The sequence below is a fragment of the Triturus cristatus genome, chromosome 5_1 (genome assembly GCF_964204655.1).
Source record: "Triturus cristatus chromosome 5_1, aTriCri1.1, whole genome shotgun sequence".
Taxonomy (NCBI): Eukaryota; Metazoa; Chordata; class Amphibia; order Caudata; family Salamandridae; genus Triturus; species Triturus cristatus.
The window spans coordinates 770,085,080-770,106,361 of NC_140587.1; the positions used below are offsets into that span (position 1 = coordinate 770,085,080).

General features: G+C 47.6%; 1 protein-coding gene across 1 annotated transcript in view; it reads right to left on the minus strand.

Annotated features, from left to right (window-relative positions):
* The window catches only part of LAMA3 (laminin subunit alpha 3), an 881,606-nt gene that overhangs the window by 542,591 nt on the left and 317,733 nt on the right, over nucleotides 1-21,282 (minus strand). Inside the window, exons 14-15 of the mRNA XM_085605753.1 lie at nucleotides 14,161-14,295; nucleotides 7,052-7,186 (exon numbers count right to left, since the gene is read on the minus strand). Coding sequence (XP_085461879.1) covers nucleotides 7,052-7,186; nucleotides 14,161-14,295 — 270 coding nt within the window. The remainder of the gene's footprint in view (nucleotides 1-7,051; nucleotides 7,187-14,160; nucleotides 14,296-21,282) is intronic.

Sequence of the window (21,282 nt, forward strand, 5' to 3'; positions counted from 1 at the left end):
TCTCAGTCGCTTTGCTAACTCCTGCTCCTCCTCCTTAGACCCTTCCTTCACCGTCAGTTCGCGGTGCAGGAGCTTCAGGATATCCACATACTCCCCTTTCCATATCTTCTCCTTGGTGGCCAACGACAAGTGCACCCCTAAGGGTTTCGTAATGCCCATGTACGGCAGTTTGCGCACTGGAATATCATGACTCTCCTTCCCCTCTTTGCCGTCCTTGCAAGTCCCCCCAGGTATGTCTGTGCCCGAGGACCCGACCCCTCCTGACCCCGCCTCGTCCGGCCCCACCCCTGTGTTCCGCACATATGTTCCTTTGTTCAAAGGCACCCCCCTATCCCCCCCGCATCCGTGCTGACCGAGACCTTAACCCACGGGTCCCCGCCCGACCCACTCCCTGCTCCGTTCCGGGCCTTACCTGGCGTCAAGGTCGGCGTCCTCACCGGATCCCACCGCCTAACCAGTGGAACAGGGGGGCCACCACTCTCTCTGCTTTGGGCCGCTGGTGCGCATCTTGCAAGAGACTAGTAAAAGCATTACTCCGATCCCCCCAACTTGACCCTCCCCCCACCTTTTCTTCCGTATTTCCCCCTCCTCTACGCTCTCCTCATCATAGTCCAGTTGCACGCCACCCTTGTTGGTGTCTAAACCCATGTGGTCCTGCCATAGGCCGCCCTCCGCGAGCTCTAGCCTGCTCAGCCTGTTCCCTACATGCGCGTAGCAGCTCTCCTAAATCCACACTCTTGCTCCTCCGCTTAGTGTGCCGCTCTTCTGGGTCCCGATCTGAACTGACGGACCTCTGCCCCATTCCCCGGTGGCCCCATCGACCCGTCGGGGTGGGGCTGGCGGGGACTTACCGCCCGCCTCCTATACGATGCCACTGCCAGGTCCCTTGTGGGAGCGTGACCGCCCGCATAAGGCAGAGCCGGCCCATCCCCTCGGTGGATTGGAGCCGCATGCTGCTCTCCCGAGCACCTTGCCACACTGTCCTGCCGAAAGAAATAGATGGAGTCCAAAATGCCCCACCCCGCCTCCCCCCACGCCGACGCTTCAAAGGCGCTGCCGCTGGCACCATGCGGTGGCCTCCCCTGCCGCTACCCTCTTCCCCGTGCGCGGTGGCTCGCAGGCGAGTACCGCTGCTGCGACGCCGCTCGCTGCACGTCTCTGTGGCCTCACATTTGCTTCAGGCCGCGGCAAGTCGGTGCGGCCCGCGTCTTCAAGGAGGCGGATGGCCTCCATCACCCGCGGATCCTCTAAGCGCGCCATATCTGTAACAACCGCGTCCGGTGAGAAACTCACGCTGCCACCAATGACTCGCCCGCTATCCCGCAAGGCGCAATGCAATCCCCGTAGACAGGCAACAATGATACTAGCCAGGGAGACACCAACCACAACCACAAAGACAAAGCCACATGAAGCAACGACAAACAAAGCAACAAGCCCAGAGAGACAAAGCAACAAGCCCAGAGAGTCCCTGCAACCGGCTGTCATGTCACGACCACCAAAATGGTGGCTCGCGACATAAGATGGCCGGTTATAAACATCCCCAGCCCAAAACCAGCCCAACCCCAGGCCAGCCAGCCCAAAGCTAGCCCAAAGGAACCCAACCAGCCCACTGAGTTCCGGCTGCCCCCCGGCCCAAAACCCCCCGGGGGGGGGGGCAAGCCTCCCGCTGGTCGGCCACCCCCCCCCAAAGCCCCAATCTAACTATAATTAAATCGGGCCCTTAGTTGGAACTCATATGTAATCTCAAAGGTTCTCTTTTTTTTGTTTTTGTTCCATGGAGCTCTAGCCAATTGTTTATTAAAATGAAAAGATCATATGATATACAAATATTACCATAAAATAAGCCTTCTTCCCAAACCGTCCTTTCAATTAATCTAACTATTGTTTCCATTAAAATAGCAAACTGTTCCTATCCCTGTGGATGTGAGATTATGTGTCCTGTAGCTCTTGTTTCACCCTGCTCGCTGTTCTGTTGCATACATTACCCATATTTCCGGTTTTGGTAGTGGATGGCAATGGCAGGGTCGGACTAGCCTATAGGGCAATCAGGCAGCGCCTGATGGGCTGATCTGATAGAAAAGTGTTTGGGCCGGTTTTTTAGTAGTTTGTGGCCCAGTTTTATGACCAGTTAGGCTGGTTTTTACTGTTAATTTCCTTGATCCTACCACAAGCAGGATCGTGCTGGGTCGGGCCCTGTCCGGTTGGACACTACCGCACCATCATATGCGTTTGTCAGCGGGAACGAAGGAGGACCTGCGCATGTGGCGGGCTTTCTTAGAGAGCTTTAATGGTATCCCGATGGCTCCCCCGGAAGATTGGGAATGGGTCGTGACCATCTCCTCGGATGAGGAGGGAGTGGGAGGTTTTGGTTTGTATTGGCAGGGGAGATGGTGCGCGGAGACTGGCATGACGGTGGGAGGAGCATCGCTTTCTTGGAACTGTTCCCGTTGGTGGTAGCAGTGGCTGTGTGGGCGTGGGAGTTAGCACACAAAAGAGTGATTTTCAAGGTGGAAAACATGTCAGTGGTCCATGTTGTCAATAGGCAGTCAGCTAGGGACCCACAGGTGCTCAAGTTGTTGAGGGTGTTTGTGCTGCGCTGTTTGGAACATTATACCTTGTTTCAAGGCCGGCATGTGCCAGGGGTGGACAATGACATTGCAGATGCTTTGTCTCGTTCAGAGTGGCAGAGGTTCCATGGGCTAGCCACGGAGACGGACGAACACAAGACGCCAGTGCCAGCGGGACTGTGGTCGGTAGGAGAGAAAGGGTCGTACAGCTGGTAAGGGGGTCGGTGGCCGTCTCCACGTGGAAGGCATACGAGCAGGCATGGTGGGAATTTTTGGACAGTGGGGCGGGGCAACAGGACGATCGAGGAGTGAGGAGCGAGCAGGTAGTGCAGTTTATCCTGGCGATAATGGACAAGGGGATGTCGAAAGCGACGATCGCTGGCAAGTTGTCTGCCATAGCATTTATGGGGAAATTGTGGTGGGGCTATGCGCCGTCGGCGGGGACATTGGACGCACGTTTATTGGAGGGCTGGGTGCGAGAAAGGGGTGCCACGGCCCGTCAGCGTCGTCCCATCACAGCGAGTATCCTTGTCAGCTTGATACAGCGCTTGCCCAGTGTTTGCCGCAACCAGGAGGAGACCACTTTGTTTTCCACCCTCATGTCGTGGATATATTTTGGGGCCTTTCGGGTGTCCGAGCTGGTGGGGCAGAGGGGAAAGCCAGGGGTACGATGGAGGGAGGTGGAATTGCGGTCCAGGGAGGTGGCGGTTCTGTTGCAGTGCTCAAAGAATGATCAGCGGGGAAATGGGTTGTCATGGGACCCTCGGCGGTTCGGGCGGTGTGCCCAGCGGGGTGGGGGGAGCTTTTGGCGTCCAGGGTGACGGTGGCAGTGGGGGAGGTTTTTCGCCGGGTCGACGGGGGACGGGTGACAGCAGCCCAGCTGCTGTGGGTTCTTCAGCACGCCCTGCACGTCATGGGTGAGGACCCCAGACTTTTTGAGATGCATTCTTTTCGCATAGGTGCGGCGACGGATGCAGCCAGACAAGGGTGGGGAAGGAAAGACCTTATGCGCTTGGGGAGGTGGAAATCGGACTGTTACAAGACATACGACAGGTTGCAGGGTGCCGGGATGGAGGAGGAGGCATGCAGTGGTTTTCTCTTCTTTTGACATGTGTCTCTTTTCAGGTGCGGTGGTGGGGCCGGACGTGGCCCGTTTTCCAACCTCATCCTAGGACACTCTTTCGTGAAGCGAGCGGAGCATTACGAATGGGACAAGAACAGGAATCTTAATATAGAGTTGGATCCTAGGCTTTTTCGCTGTCAGTGGCAGGGACAGGGGGGCATGAGGTGGCATGAGCTATTTCCGGCTTTGAACAAGGTGGTCAGGGGGGGGAGTTTGTCCCGATGTTTTAGTCATACACTTAGGAGAAAATGACCTGGTGCAATGCAAGGGCCTGGCGTTGTTGAAGCAAATGAAGCGGGATTTGCTGGAGATTCAGAAACAGTGGTCCGGTTGCCATATCACATGGTCTGAGTTTATCCCAAGGAGAATTTGGAGAGGGGCTGAACGGCGGGAGGCCATAGATAGGGCGCACAGGAAGATCAATAGGGACATGAGGATTTTCTGCGATAGGGATGGGATAGGTAGGATGGAACACCCAGAGCTGCGCTATGCGGAGGTGTATTTCTTTAGAGAGGATGGGGTTCATCTGTCTCGATATGGCATGGAATTATACATAATACAGCTGAAAGAGGCTTTGGACAGGGCCATAGGTGTGTGCAGATATCCGAAGCATCAGGAGGCCTAAGGGGGGGGGGGGGGGGGCGAAAGCCGTCAGTCCCGACTTTCGAGTGGCGTAATTTCCTAGGTCATTGGGGATATAATGAGGTATGGTTACAGTGTGATTGAACATAAGAAGTTACCTAGTTAGGTAGGTGTAGGAAAGTTAGGAATTGTAAGTTGTGTTATAATTGTTGCAGGGGGGAAACATGTTCAGGGGAGGGGGTGGGGGATAAGATAGGAAGGCTATATTTAGTGAGGATTCGTTTTGTATGGCACAGGCCAAGGGATGTTGTTTGTAAGGTGCACCTGTTTCCAATAAAGCGGCCTTTTTCACACCAACAAGCAAGTCTATGGTCTGTGCTGCCCCCTGTTTGGCCCAATGGGGATTTGGGGGGGCAGCCGACCAGCGGGAGGCTTGCCCCCCCCCCCGGGGGGTTTTGGGCCGGGGGGCAGCCGAAACTCAGTGGGCTGGTTGGGATCCTTTGGGCTAGCGTTGGGCTGGGTGGGCTGCGGTTGGGCTGGTTTTGGGCTGGGGATATTTATAACCGGCCATCTTATGTCGCGAGCCACCATTTTGGTGGTCGTGATACGACAGCCGATTGCAGGGGCTCTCTGGGCTTGTTGCTTTGGATAGGGTTTTTTTTCGTTGGCACACTCTTTTTTTTGGTTGTCTCTGTTGTTTAGCCTATTCGGCTTGCTTTCGGGTTGTTTTCTTGGGAGCAGGTGCATCGGGGGGACAAAATTGTACGGGGTTGTCGCTGGAACAGGTGCTGGTGTGGTGTGCTATGCTTTTGGGGGGCGTTTTTTCCTAGGTCATTGGGGATATAATGAGGTATGGTTACAGTGTGATAGAACATAAGAAGTTACCTAGTTAGGTAGGTGTAGGAAAGTTAGGAATTGTAAGTTGTGTTATAATTGTTGCAGGGGGGGAAACCTGTTTAGGGGAGGGGGTGGGGGGTAAGATAGGAAGGCTATACTTTAGTGAGAATTAGTTTTGTACGGCACAGGCCAAGGGATGTTGTTTGTAAGGTGCACCTGTTTCCAATAAAGCGGCCTTTTTCACACCAACAAGCTAGTCTGTGGTCTGTGCTGCCCCCTGTTTGGCCCAAGGCCTGTTTCTCTGCTAGGGCGACGGTGCTAGGGCAACGGTGCTAGAGCAACGGAGTCAATTACTTCATCGTCCTGACGGAGATGAGATTCACCTAATTTATAAATGACAGCCAAGCTGGTGGACAGTTATAAAGCATTGGCATGAACCGCCGTCAGGCCGGTCCTGTCAATGCTTTTCACAGTTTGGTGCAGGGCTCAATCAACATGAAGAAGCCTTGCACCAAACAGTTTTTTTTTCTATTTTCAAAAAGAAAATCCTGGTGCGTGAATTTCTCTTTGAAAATAAAAGAAATAATGCCCCCCATCGGCATGGGAGTCATTTCCCATGGCGAGGGGGGCATTTTTTGCTTTTCAGGGTTTGCCTGGGGGTGACGGACAGTTAAAAACTGTTATATGTCTTTCCATTCTAATTGGGCGGAACAACATGCAGCCAATTCTCCAATGGCCTTAGAAGTTTGGCTACGGTGGTGACAGAGTAGTCACAGCTGTAGACAAACTATGGTCCGCCCACATATAAACAGGGCAGATGGACCACTTTGTTGGTGGGGAGGGAACTCTGCCAACATATAAATCGGACCCTAAGCCTTCATTTGCAAAGTTATAAATGACGCAGGGAAGGAAATGTCATTTAAAAAATAGAGAAAAACTCTTAAATATAGGCCTGTTTACAAAGACATCTCTTCATTCAGTCAGCATGTGCTAGCTGTGCCTTCTTGATCTTGGTGTGTGAAATTGTTGGACTTTGTTTCTGTAAATTTCGGAATCTTTTTACTTAACTTAACAATGATTGCAAACTTAAAGGTAGAAAACTTTAAAAGTAAAGCGGATGAAAACTAATTACAAGATTAAGGCATGGTGGTTGATCTGTTCGTCCACCAGGGCAGTGAAGGGATGTACTTCACTCCCGTGGTAGAAGACTAACTGCCATCTTTAGAGATCTTCACTATTCAGGCAGAAATCTCTGTGTTGAGTGGGTGCCATGTTTAATTTGCCTGGTCAGCAAAGTTTTATGTTGTTGAGAAATAAAAAAGACATGTCACTGGCACACTTGGAGTTTCCTCCTGGTGAGGATGGTAGATTGGTTACCTGCCACGTTTTCGTCAGAGTATCTCACATGCCAAACTCTAAATGAGGCCTTAGGATTTGCAGGAAAACGCTAGAGAAAACCTAAATTAAATGGGAAAGGCGTACTGTACAAACTTATTTTGCTGAAAATCTCACATGAAGGTTATTTTTTTTTTTTTATTAGAAGCTGTACAGATTCACAAAGTTCAAAATGTATAATCTATACAAAACTTTAAAAATATATATTTTTATTGTTCAGCTTATAACAAGTGTTAACAAACAGTTAGTGGGCACTGGGCATTTCCACGTTGGGCAACCAGGGTGGAGGCCGATTTTGGGCCCCTTGGCGGCCGTTTTTGTTACAGGGCCGTTTTTGCATCATAGCTGCAATATCGGCCACTGTCGTTGAGACAAAGAGGCATTATAAGCATTTTACATTAGTAGAACAACAACCCCTATCCTCTAACAAGCCACCCAATCTATACTCACCTTTGAAAGTGAAATGCTAATTCTGCACTCCCCTATATACAGGGACTGATGACACGAGCAAGATTGTAAGCAGTAGTTGTTTGTCATAGTTCCTTACCGTCACAATCAGGAAAAGAGTGGCGCCCTGGCCTACAGCGATCACACTGAGGACCATCAGTCTCAGAGCGACAAAGGCATTTTCCCTCTCGATTGCACACATCAGGGAGAACCCCATATGGGTTACAGTCACACCCTGCAAAAACCAGGAGATTATCAGAGACAGGTCAATAAAACATGCAGCTTCCATTAGCATAAATCAATAATGTTAAAATAAAAAATGTATTGTTGCAAACATCACTAAATGAAGTAACACAAAATTCCAAAATTGAAATTGTTATTGTTGGCAGGGAGTGTGCGAAAACATTCAAACAGTTGTTTTAAATATTTACACATTTGGACTTAAACATGTAACTTACCCTTCGAACCATAGGGTACATCCCCATAGAGTTCATATTGTGGAAAACTTTATTTTTCTTTTTATACAAACAAACCTACACTACACAAAAATAAAAAATTCTAAAGTTATAGTTATGCCTAAATTTTTTATAATTTATGCACCACCTCCAAATTAATATAACTCGCACACCTCTGTGCACAGTGTTGTTAACTCGCTAGCAACACAACATTAACTATAAGGAGTGCCCAAAGTAACTATGACTCGCACCCCCACCATGCACAATTTGGGGCATTAATGATATCATTTTAAATGTTGCAGTGATGTTATCAGTGATGTCATAGAACATTTCATGAGTGATGTAACATGTGGGGTAATTAGCACTGCATGGCGAGGCCTCGAGTTAATAGCTACTTTAGGGCATGAGTTATAGTTAATACATTTTTCCTAACTATAACTGTTAACCTTTGGTTTTTTTCATCGAATTTTAATGGTTTCTATTTTTAAATAAAAATGTTTAAAAATCAGAATGTACTGCCGTCGAGCGGAGTGTTACAGAGTACAGTGGAGGGCTGTGTTGTACAAAGTAGTGTCATACAGAAGAGTTTTGTACAGTGAACTGACATACAGTAGAGTGGCGTAGAGTGGAATAGCAAATAGTGGAGTGGTGTAGAGTGGTGTAGAGTTAAGTGGCATATAGTGGAATAGCGCAGAGTAGAGTGGTGTAGAGTGGAGTGGCATACTGCAGAGTGGCGTACAGTGGAGTGGCTTAAAGTGGAGTGGCATACAGTAAAATAGCGTAGAGTTAAGTGGCACAGAGTTAAGTAGTGTAAAGTTAAGTGCGTACAGTGGAGTGGTGTGCAGTGAATGACATAGAGTGGAATAGAGTACAGTGGAGTGGTGTATGGTGGGGTGGCATAGAGTGAAATATTGTAGAGTGGAGTGGTGGACTGTGGCATAGAGTGGAATGGCGTACAATTAAATAGCATAGAGTTGAGTGGCGTACAATGGAATTGGGTAGAGTGGCACACATTAGAGTAGTGTAGAGTGTAGTGACGTACAGTAGAACAACATAGAGTGGAGTGGTGCAGAGTGGCCTAGAGTAAAGTGACATAGAGTGAAACAGTGTAAAGTGGAGTGGTGGACAGTGAAGTAGCATGCAATGGAGTGGCATAGAGCGGTGAGGCGTAGAGTGCAATAGTGTAGAATGGGGGTATATCTGAGTGGCATAGAGTGGAGTGGGGTAAATCTGAGTGGCATAGAGTGGAGTGGCTTAGAGTGGAATACCGCACAGTGAAGTGGCATAGAGTCGAGCGGCATAGAGTGGAATAGCGTACAGTGGAGTGAAGTAGAGTGGAATTACATATGGCCTGGTTCACAAAGTTAAACTTACACTTGTGTGTAAGTTTACGATGTTTTGCAATTCACAAAGGAATTTTACGAGTAGTATCTTTACAACTGCGGAGTCTCCGCACTCAGGGTGGAGAATCGCACATAAAAAGATAGGCAGTCGTAAAGATGCTACTCATAAAATTCCTTGGTGAATTGCAAAAAATCGTAAACTTGCACAAAAGTGTAAGTTTACTTTTGTGAATCAGGCCCATAGAGTTGACTGGTATACAGAAGAGTGGCATAAACTGAAGTGGTGTATAGCAGAACAGCATAAAGCGGAGTAGCGTAAACCTGAATATTATTGAGTTGAGTGGTGTATAGTGGATTAGCATAGAGTAGAGTGGTGTACAGTGGAGTAGCATGATGTGGAGTAGAATGGTGTACAGTTGAGTGGCATAGACTGAAGTGCTATAGAGTGGCGTAGTGGGTCGTACATTATAGTGCCATAGAGTGGAATACTGTAGAGTGGAGTGGCACACAGTGGATAAGAGTAGTAGAGCACAGTAGAGTGGATAAGATTGTCGTATAGGGTTGTCCCATAGAGTAGAGTAGAATGGAGTGGTATAGGGTAGCATACAGCAGAATAAAGTGTTATACAGTGGTGTGGCATGTTGTACAGTAGAGTGGTGTGGAGCGTAGTGGAGAGGCTTTCAATCAATCAATCAATCAATCAAGGGTTTGTAAAGCGCACTACTCACCTGTGAGGGTCTCAAGGCGATAGGGGTGGGGGCAGTTCCAGATCAGTCGCCGCCTCAGATCATTCGAAGAGCCAGGTCTTGAGGTCCTTCCTGAAAGTTCGCAGGGTTGGGGAGCATCTGATGTGCACGGGGAGCTCGTTCCAGGTCTTGGCTGCGATGTAGGAGAAGGCTCTGCTGCCTGTTCTAGTTCTGCGGACGCGGGGGACTTCTGCCTGGGCGAGGTCAGCGGAGCGGAGGATCCTTTTGGGCACGTGGAAGGAAACTCTCTCGTTGAGGTATTTGGGTTGACGGATTTGTAGGCATGGGTGAGGAGTTTGAAGGTGACCCTCTTCTCGATGGGGAGTCAGTGGAGCTCTTGCAGGTGTTAAGTCATGTGTTCGTGGCGCGGAGTCCCGAGGATGAGTCTGGCGGCAGGATCTTCTGGAGTCAGTGTAGTAGACCTCTGTTGATTCCGGCGTATAAGGCGTTGCCGTAATCCAATCTGCTGGTTATGAGTGCATGGGTGACGGTCTTTCTGCAGTCGGGGGGATCCATTTGAGTGAAGTAAACTGTCATACATTGGAGTAGGGTCTTGTACATTACAGTGGAGTAGTGTGGTGTGTCGTACAGTCTTGGGAATTGTCGTAGAGGGGAGAAGAGGGTTTTTACTGCGGAGTGTAGGGGCATAGAGTGGAGTAGAGGGTTGTGTTGTGTAGGGGCAGAGTGGAGTACAGTGAGTATAGTGGCACAGACTGTTGTAGAGACTTGTAGAGTAGTGTTGCATACAGTGGAGTAGAGTGCAGTAGAGTAAAGTGTCATACAGTGGCATAGAGTGGGGTAAAGTGTAATGCAGTGGAGTAGAGTGGAGCGGAGTCCAGTGGAGTCGCGTAGCATAGAGTGGAGCAGCGTGTTGTAGAGTAGAGTGGAGTAGAGTAGAATGGACTGGTGTAGCATACAGTGGAGTAAAGTTTTGTAGAGTGTAGTGGAGTACCATACAGTGGAGTGGACTGGCATGTTGTAGAGTGTTGGAAAGTGTTGTAGAGTGGAAAACAGTGGAGTGCCACAGAGTTGATTACAGTGTTGTACAATGGAGTGGCATGGAGTAGAGTAGAATGCGGTACAGTATGGTATAGTGGAGTGAGGACCCCAGACTTTTTGAGATGCATTCTTTTCGCATAGGTGCGGCGACGGATGCAGCCAGACAAGGGTGGGGAAGGAAAGACCTTATGCGCTTGGGGAGGTGGAAATCGGACTGTTACAAGACATACGACAGGTTGCAGGGTGCCGGGATGGAGGAGGAGGCATGCAGTGGTTTTCTCTTCTTTTGACATGTGTCTCTTTTCAGGTGCGGTGGTGGGGCCGGACGTGGCCCGTTTTCCAACCTCATCCTAGGACACTCTTTCGTGAAGCGAGCGGAGCATTACGAATGGGACAAGAACAGGAATCTTAATATAGAGTTGGATCCTAGGCTTTTTCGCTGTCAGTGGCAGGGACAGGGGGGCATGAGGTGGCATGAGCTATTTCCGGCTTTGAACAAGGTGGTCAGGGGGGGGAGTTTGTCCCGATGTTTTAGTCATACACTTAGGAGAAAATGACCTGGTGCAATGCAAGGGCCTGGCGTTGTTGAAGCAAATGAAGCGGGATTTGCTGGAGATTCAGAAACAGTGGTCCGGTTGCCATATCACATGGTCTGAGTTTATCCCAAGGAGAATTTGGAGAGGGGCTGAACGGCGGGAGGCCATAGATAGGGCGCACAGGAAGATCAATAGGGACATGAGGATTTTCTGCGATAGGGATGGGATAGGTAGGATGGAACACCCAGAGCTGCGCTATGCGGAGGTGTATTTCTTTAGAGAGGATGGGGTTCATCTGTCTCGATATGGCATGGAATTATACATAATACAGCTGAAAGAGGCTTTGGACAGGGCCATAGGTGTGTGCAGATATCCGAAGCATCAGGAGGCCTAAGGGGGGGGGGGGGGGGGCGAAAGCCGTCAGTCCCGACTTTCGAGTGGCGTAATTTCCTAGGTCATTGGGGATATAATGAGGTATGGTTACAGTGTGATTGAACATAAGAAGTTACCTAGTTAGGTAGGTGTAGGAAAGTTAGGAATTGTAAGTTGTGTTATAATTGTTGCAGGGGGGAAACATGTTCAGGGGAGGGGGTGGGGGATAAGATAGGAAGGCTATATTTAGTGAGGATTCGTTTTGTATGGCACAGGCCAAGGGATGTTGTTTGTAAGGTGCACCTGTTTCCAATAAAGCGGCCTTTTTCACACCAACAAGCAAGTCTATGGTCTGTGCTGCCCCCTGTTTGGCCCAATGGGGATTTGGGGGGGCAGCCGACCAGCGGGAGGCTTGCCCCCCCCCCCGGGGGGTTTTGGGCCGGGGGGCAGCCGAAACTCAGTGGGCTGGTTGGGATCCTTTGGGCTAGCGTTGGGCTGGGTGGGCTGCGGTTGGGCTGGTTTTGGGCTGGGGATATTTATAACCGGCCATCTTATGTCGCGAGCCACCATTTTGGTGGTCGTGATACGACAGCCGATTGCAGGGGCTCTCTGGGCTTGTTGCTTTGGATAGGGTTTTTTTTCGTTGGCACACTCTTTTTTTTGGTTGTCTCTGTTGTTTAGCCTATTCGGCTTGCTTTCGGGTTGTTTTCTTGGGAGCAGGTGCATCGGGGGGACAAAATTGTACGGGGTTGTCGCTGGAACAGGTGCTGGTGTGGTGTGCTATGCTTTTGGGGGGCGTTTTTTCCTAGGTCATTGGGGATATAATGAGGTATGGTTACAGTGTGATAGAACATAAGAAGTTACCTAGTTAGGTAGGTGTAGGAAAGTTAGGAATTGTAAGTTGTGTTATAATTGTTGCAGGGGGGGAAACCTGTTTAGGGGAGGGGGTGGGGGGTAAGATAGGAAGGCTATACTTTAGTGAGAATTAGTTTTGTACGGCACAGGCCAAGGGATGTTGTTTGTAAGGTGCACCTGTTTCCAATAAAGCGGCCTTTTTCACACCAACAAGCTAGTCTGTGGTCTGTGCTGCCCCCTGTTTGGCCCAAGGCCTGTTTCTCTGCTAGGGCGACGGTGCTAGGGCAACGGTGCTAGAGCAACGGAGTCAATTACTTCATCGTCCTGACGGAGATGAGATTCACCTAATTTATAAATGACAGCCAAGCTGGTGGACAGTTATAAAGCATTGGCATGAACCGCCGTCAGGCCGGTCCTGTCAATGCTTTTCACAGTTTGGTGCAGGGCTCAATCAACATGAAGAAGCCTTGCACCAAACAGTTTTTTTTTCTATTTTCAAAAAGAAAATCCTGGTGCGTGAATTTCTCTTTGAAAATAAAAGAAATAATGCCCCCCATCGGCATGGGAGTCATTTCCCATGGCGAGGGGGGCATTTTTTGCTTTTCAGGGTTTGCCTGGGGGTGACGGACAGTTAAAAACTGTTATATGTCTTTCCATTCTAATTGGGCGGAACAACATGCAGCCAATTCTCCAATGGCCTTAGAAGTTTGGCTACGGTGGTGACAGAGTAGTCACAGCTGTAGACAAACTATGGTCCGCCCACATATAAACAGGGCAGATGGACCACTTTGTTGGTGGGGAGGGAACTCTGCCAACATATAAATCGGACCCTAAGCCTTCATTTGCAAAGTTATAAATGACGCAGGGAAGGAAATGTCATTTAAAAAATAGAGAAAAACTCTTAAATATAGGCCTGTTTACAAAGACATCTCTTCATTCAGTCAGCATGTGCTAGCTGTGCCTTCTTGATCTTGGTGTGTGAAATTGTTGGACTTTGTTTCTGTAAATTTCGGAATCTTTTTACTTAACTTAACAATGATTGCAAACTTAAAGGTAGAAAACTTTAAAAGTAAAGCGGATGAAAACTAATTACAAGATTAAGGCATGGTGGTTGATCTGTTCGTCCACCAGGGCAGTGAAGGGATGTACTTCACTCCCGTGGTAGAAGACTAACTGCCATCTTTAGAGATCTTCACTATTCAGGCAGAAATCTCTGTGTTGAGTGGGTGCCATGTTTAATTTGCCTGGTCAGCAAAGTTTTATGTTGTTGAGAAATAAAAAAGACATGTCACTGGCACACTTGGAGTTTCCTCCTGGTGAGGATGGTAGATTGGTTACCTGCCACGTTTTCGTCAGAGTATCTCACATGCCAAACTCTAAATGAGGCCTTAGGATTTGCAGGAAAACGCTAGAGAAAACCTAAATTAAATGGGAAAGGCGTACTGTACAAACTTATTTTGCTGAAAATCTCACATGAAGGTTATTTTTTTTTTTTTATTAGAAGCTGTACAGATTCACAAAGTTCAAAATGTATAATCTATACAAAACTTTAAAAATATATATTTTTATTGTTCAGCTTATAACAAGTGTTAACAAACAGTTAGTGGGCACTGGGCATTTCCACGTTGGGCAACCAGGGTGGAGGCCGATTTTGGGCCCCTTGGCGGCCGTTTTTGTTACAGGGCCGTTTTTGCATCATAGCTGCAATATCGGCCACTGTCGTTGAGACAAAGAGGCATTATAAGCATTTTACATTAGTAGAACAACAACCCCTATCCTCTAACAAGCCACCCAATCTATACTCACCTTTGAAAGTGAAATGCTAATTCTGCACTCCCCTATATACAGGGACTGATGACACGAGCAAGATTGTAAGCAGTAGTTGTTTGTCATAGTTCCTTACCGTCACAATCAGGAAAAGAGTGGCGCCCTGGCCTACAGCGATCACACTGAGGACCATCAGTCTCAGAGCGACAAAGGCATTTTCCCTCTCGATTGCACACATCAGGGAGAACCCCATATGGGTTACAGTCACACCCTGCAAAAACCAGGAGATTATCAGAGACAGGTCAATAAAACATGCAGCTTCCATTAGCATAAATCAATAATGTTAAAATAAAAAATGTATTGTTGCAAACATCACTAAATGAAGTAACACAAAATTCCAAAATTGAAATTGTTATTGTTGGCAGGGAGTGTGCGAAAACATTCAAACAGTTGTTTTAAATATTTACACATTTGGACTTAAACATGTAACTTACCCTTCGAACCATAGGGTACATCCCCATAGAGTTCATATTGTGGAAAACTTTATTTTTCTTTTTATACAAACAAACCTACACTACACAAAAATAAAAAATTCTAAAGTTATAGTTATGCCTAAATTTTTTATAATTTATGCACCACCTCCAAATTAATATAACTCGCACACCTCTGTGCACAGTGTTGTTAACTCGCTAGCAACACAACATTAACTATAAGGAGTGCCCAAAGTAACTATGACTCGCACCCCCACCATGCACAATTTGGGGCATTAATGATATCATTTTAAATGTTGCAGTGATGTTATCAGTGATGTCATAGAACATTTCATGAGTGATGTAACATGTGGGGTAATTAGCACTGCATGGCGAGGCCTCGAGTTAATAGCTACTTTAGGGCATGAGTTATAGTTAATACATTTTTCCTAACTATAACTGTTAACCTTTGGTTTTTTTCATCGAATTTTAATGGTTTCTATTTTTAAATAAAAATGTTTAAAAATCAGAATGTACTGCCGTCGAGCGGAGTGTTACAGAGTACAGTGGAGGGCTGTGTTGTACAAAGTAGTGTCATACAGAAGAGTTTTGTACAGTGAACTGACATACAGTAGAGTGGCGTAGAGTGGAATAGCAAATAGTGGAGTGGTGTAGAGTGGTGTAGAGTTAAGTGGCATATAGTGGAATAGCGCAGAGTAGAGTGGTGTAGAGTGGAGTGGCATACTGCAGAGTGGCGTACAGTGGAGTGGCTTAAAGTGGAGTGGCATACAGTAAAATAGCGTAGAGTTAAGTGGCACAGAGTTAAGTAGTGTAAAGTTAAGTGCGTACAGTGGAGTGGTGTGCAGTGAATGACATAGAGTGGAATAGAGTACAGTGGAGTGGTGTATGGTGGGGTGGCATAGAGTGAAATATTGTAGAGTGGAGTGGTGGACTGTGGCATAGAGTGGAATGGCGTACAATTAAATAGCATAGAGTTGAGTGGCGTACAATGGAATTGGGTAGAGTGGCACACATTAGAGTAGTGTAGAGTGTAGTGACGTACAGTAGAACAACATAGAGTGGAGTGGTGCAGAGTGGCCTAGAGTAAAGTGACATAGAGTGAAACAGTGTAAAGTGGAGTGGTGGACAGTGAAGTAGCATGCAATGGAGTGGCATAGAGCGGTGAGGCGTAGAGTGCAATAGTGTAGAATGGGGGTATATCTGAGTGGCATAGAGTGGAGTGGGGTAAATCTGAGTGGCATAGAGTGGAGTGGCTTAGAGTGGAATACCGCACAGTGAAGTGGCATAGAGTCGAGCGGCATAGAGTGGAATAGCGTACAGTGGAGTGAAGTAGAGTGGAATTACATATGGCCTGGTTCACAAAGTTAAACTTACACTTGTGTGTAAGTTTACGATGTTTTGCAATTCACAAAGGAATTTTACGAGTAGTATCTTTACAACTGCGGAGTCTCCGCACTCAGGGTGGAGAATCGCACATAAAAAGATAGGCAGTCGTAAAGATGCTACTCATAAAATTCCTTGGTGAATTGCAAAAAATCGTAAACTTGCACAAAAGTGTAAGTTTACTTTTGTGAATCAGGCCCATAGAGTTGACTGGTATACAGAAGAGTGGCATAAACTGAAGTGGTGTATAGCAGAACAGCATAAAGCGGAGTAGCGTAAACCTGAATATTATTGAGTTGAGTGGTGTATAGTGGATTAGCATAGAGTAGAGTGGTGTACAGTGGAGTAGCATGATGTGGAGTAGAATGGTGTACAGTTGAGTGGCATAGACTGAAGTGCTATAGAGTGGCGTAGTGGGTCGTACATTATAGTGCCATAGAGTGGAATACTGTAGAGTGGAGTGGCACACAGTGGATAAGAGTAGTAGAGCACAGTAGAGTGGATAAGATTGTCGTATAGGGTTGTCCCATAGAGTAGAGTAGAATGGAGTGGTATAGGGTAGCATACAGCAGAATAAAGTGTTATACAGTGGTGTGGCATGTTGTACAGTAGAGTGGTGTGGAGCGTAGTGGAGAGGCTTTCAATCAATCAATCAATCAATCAAGGGTTTGTAAAGCGCACTACTCACCTGTGAGGGTCTCAAGGCGATAGGGGTGGGGGCAGTTCCAGATCAGTCGCCGCCTCAGATCATTCGAAGAGCCAGGTCTTGAGGTCCTTCCTGAAAGTTCGCAGGGTTGGGGAGCATCTGATGTGCACGGGGAGCTCGTTCCAGGTCTTGGCTGCGATGTAGGAGAAGGCTCTGCTGCCTGTTCTAGTTCTGCGGACGCGGGGGACTTCTGCCTGGGCGAGGTCAGCGGAGCGGAGGATCCTTTTGGGCACGTGGAAGGAAACTCTCTCGTTGAGGTATTTGGGTTGACGGATTTGTAGGCATGGGTGAGGAGTTTGAAGGTGACCCTCTTCTCGATGGGGAGTCAGTGGAGCTCTTGCAGGTGTTAAGTCATGTGTTCGTGGCGCGGAGTCCCGAGGATGAGTCTGGCGGCAGGATCTTCTGGAGTCAGTGTAGTAGACCTCTGTTGATTCCGGCGTATAAGGCGTTGCCGTAATCCAATCTGCTGGTTATGAGTGCATGGGTGACGGTCTTTCTGCAGTCGGGGGGATCCATTTGAGTGAAGTAAACTGTCATACATTGGAGTAGGGTCTTGTACATTACAGTGGAGTAGTGTGGTGTGTCGTACAGTCTTGGGAATTGTCGTAGAGGGGAGAAGAGGGTTTTTACTGCGGAGTGTAGGGGCATAGAGTGGAGTAGAGGGTTGTGTTGTGTAGGGGCAGAGTGGAGTACAGTGAGTATAGTGGCACAGACTGTTGTAGAGACTTGTAGAGTAGTGTTGCATACAGTGGAGTAGAGTGCAGTAGAGTAAAGTGTCATACAGTGGCATAGAGTGGGGTAAAGTGTAATGCAGTGGAGTAGAGTGGAGCGGAGTCCAGTGGAGTCGCGTAGCATAGAGTGGAGCAGCGTGTTGTAGAGTAGAGTGGAGTAGAGTAGAATGGACTGGTGTAGCATACAGTGGAGTAAAGTTTTGTAGAGTGTAGTGGAGTACCATACAGTGGAGTGGACTGGCATGTTGTAGAGTGTTGGAAAGTGTTGTAGAGTGGAAAACAGTGGAGTGCCACAGAGTTGATTACAGTGTTGTACAATGGAGTGGCATGGAGTAGAGTAGAATGCGGTACAGTATGGTATAGTGGAGTGGCATAAACTGCTGTAGAGTTGAGTGGCATAGAACATCATAGAGCAGAGCGACTTAGAGTGCAGTAGTGGAGTAGAGTGGAGTAGAGTGGAGTAGTGTCTCAGAGTAGAGTATATTAAAGTGGAGTGGAGCGATGGGTTGGAGCAGCATATAGGGAGTTGCGTAGAGTGTTGTACAGTGAAGTAGAGTGTTGTGCAGTGGCATAGATGAAAGTAGAGTACTGTAGACTCACATTGACAAGCGTGCATCGTTGTACAGGGGAATGCTAGAGAGTGGAGCATAGTGAAGAGTGGAGGTACATAGACTGTCGTTGAGTGGAGTACAGTCTGGTTAAGCAGAGTATGGTGGAGTGGCATGGAGTTTGGTGGAGTTGAGTTTTGTACACTGAAATAACGTAGAGTGGAGTGGCATAGAGTGGAGTGGTGTAGAGTGGAGTTCCATAAAGAGGAATATCGTACAATGGAGTGGTGTAGTGGCACAGAGTGGAGTTATATATAGTGGAATAGCATAGAGTAGAGTGGCGTAGAGTGGAGTGTCTTTGACTGGAGTGGCGTGGAGTGGTGTAGTGTGGAACAGCGTACAGTGGAGTGGTGTAGAGTGGAGTGGCATAGAGAGAAGTGGGATAGAGTGGAGTGGCATACAGTGGATAGCGCGCAGTGGAGTGGCCTATAGGGGACTGGCATAGAATGTAGTGGCATACCGTGGAATAGCATAGAGTAAGGTGGTGTACAGTAAAATAGCGTAGAGTGGAGTAGTGTAGAGTTGAGTGGCATACAGTGGAGTGGCATAGACTGGAGTTGCGTAGCGTGAAGTGGCGTACAGTGGAAAAGCATACATTGGAGTGGCATAGAGTAGATTGGTGTAGAAGGGAGCGAGTTAGAGTGGAATAGCGTACTGTAGTGTGGCATAGAGTGTTGTGGTGTACAGTAGAGTGGTGTGGATAACAGTGTAGTTGCGTACAGTAGAATAGCTTAGAGTGGAGTGCCATAGAGTGGAATAGTGTAGAGTAGAGTGGCATAGAATGGAGTGATGTATAGTGGAATAGCGTGCAGTGGAGTGGCCAATAGGGGACTGGCATAGAGTGGAGTGGCTTAGACTGGAGTGAAGTGGAGTGAAGTGGTGCAGACTACAATAGCATACAGTGGAGTGGTGTACAGTGGAATGGAGTACAGTGGAGTGGGATAGAGTGTAGTGGCATAGAGTGGAGTTGGGTAGAGTAGTGTCATAGGATGAAATAGCATAAATTAAAGTGGCATAGAGTGTAGTTGTGTACAGGGAAATAGCATACCTTGGATTTGCGTAAAGTGGAGTTGCATATAGTGGAGGTGCATATAGTGGAATATCAGAGAGTAGAGTGGCATGGAGTGAAATGGTGTAGACTGGAGTGGCATATAGTGGAGTGGCGTACAGTGGAATAGCATACAGTGGAGTGGTGTAGAGTGGAGTGGCATAGACTGGAGTTTGGTAAAGTGTAGTGGCGCACAGTGGAATAGAGTCCAGTGGAGTGATGTAGAGTGGCGAAGAATGGAATAGTGTACAGCCGAGTGGCATAGAGTGTAGTGGCAGAGAGTGCAGCAAGGTAATGGCATACAGTGGAGTGGCGTAGAATGGAAAGGGGTAGAGTGAAGTGGTGTACACTGAAAAAGTATACATTGGAGCAGCGTAGAGTGGATTGGTGTGGAGGGGAGTGGTTTAGAGTAGGATAGCATATAGTAGAGCGGCATAGAGTGCAGTGGCATACAGTGGAGTGGTATGGAGTGGAGTGAGGTACAGAGTAGTTGCGTACAATAAAATAGTGTAGAGTGTAGTGTCATTGAGTGGAATAGCATAGAGTGGACTGGGGTAGAGTGGAATGGCATACAGTATAATAGCGTGCAGGGGAGTGGCCAATAGGGGACTGGCATACAGTAGAGTGGCGTATAGTAAACTAGCATAGAGTGGAATAGCATAGGGTGGAGTGGCATAGACTGTAGTTGCGTAGAGTACATTAGCATACAGTGGGGTTGTGTACAATGGAGTGGTGTACAGTGGGGTGGCATAGAATGAAGTCACATCGAGTGGATTGGGTAGAGTGGAGTGGCCTAGAGTGGAATAACAAAGTAAAGTGGCATAGAGTGTAGTTGCTTACAGTGAAATAGCACACCTTGGATTGGCAAACAGTGGAGAAGGGTAGAGTGGAGTGGCATAGACAGGAAAAGCGTACCTTGGGGTGGCGTAGAGTTGATTGGAGTAGAGACGAGCGGTTTAGTGGGGAATAGCATATAGTAGAGTGGAACTGAGTGTAGTGGCGTACAGTGGAGTGGTGCAGAGTGGAGTGAGGTACAGAGTAGTTGTCATACAGTAGAATAGCGTAGAGTGCAGTGTCATACAGTAGAGTGCCACAGAGTGGAATAGCAGAGAATAGAGTGCTGTGGAGTGGAGTTGCATAGACTGGAGTGGCATACACAGGAGTGGTGAAGAGAGGTATAGCGTACAGTGGAGTAGTGTAGAGTGGAGTGGTGTAGACTGGAGTGTGGTAAAGTGTAGTGGCGCACAGTGTAATAGCATACATCGTGTAGAGTGGCGTAGCGCAGAGTGAGGCAAGATTCAGTGCAGTGGCATATAGTGGAATGGCGTAGACTGGTGTGGGGTATAGTGAAGTGGCGTACACTGGGAACGCATGCATTGGAGTGGTGTAGAGTGGATTGTGTAGAGGGGACCGGTTTAGAGTGGAATAGACTACATTAGAATGGCATAGAGTGTAGTGGTGTACAGTTGAGTGGTGTACAGCGGAGTGAGGTACAGTGTAGTTGTGTACAGTAGAACAGCGTAGAGTGGAGTGTCATAGAGTGGAGTTGCGAACAGTGGAATAGTGAAGAGTGAAGTGGCGTAGAATGGAGGGGCGTGGGGTGGAGTGGAGTGAAGTGGAGTATGCTGGAGAGAAGTAGAATGGAGTAGCATAGAGTGTAACAGCATACAGTGGGGGGGTGAAGAGTGGGGTGGTGTAGAGTGGGGTTGAGTAGCATGGCATACTGTGGATTAGAGTGGAGTGGTTTATATTGGAGTGATGTAGAATGGGTTGGTGTACAGTGGAATAGCGTACAGTGGAGTAACATAGGGTGGAGTGGCGTAGAGTGAAATGGCATAGTGTGGAGTGTGGTATTTAAAACAGAAGTAGAATGAAAGTGGGTAAACGGATGTAGATGTAATGAGGAAGGATTATAGGTTATAGGGTGTAAATGCAACTTTTTGGTTGAAGGTGTAAATAGTTTCAGTAGTGTTTAAGGTATAAGTTATAAGTGTCAAAATACTTAGTTATATATTGTGCCGCAGTATACCATGGGTCATGCCAATGACAAGGCAGCATATTATCGACTCATGGATGTCTTTGGAAAATGTGGAAGGCAGCCATGTAGCTTTCAGCACACTTTGGCTGCGATCTGGGTTACAGCCTTAAATGTAGGTAAGTAGTAGGTGTTATTGTTGTTCACTACCTATTACTACTTTAATAAAGTGGTAATAGGTTGTGTAATTCATTTTTATTTTTTTATATATTTTTTAAATACTTTACGCAGAACCATGCTAGTACCTACAAAGAAC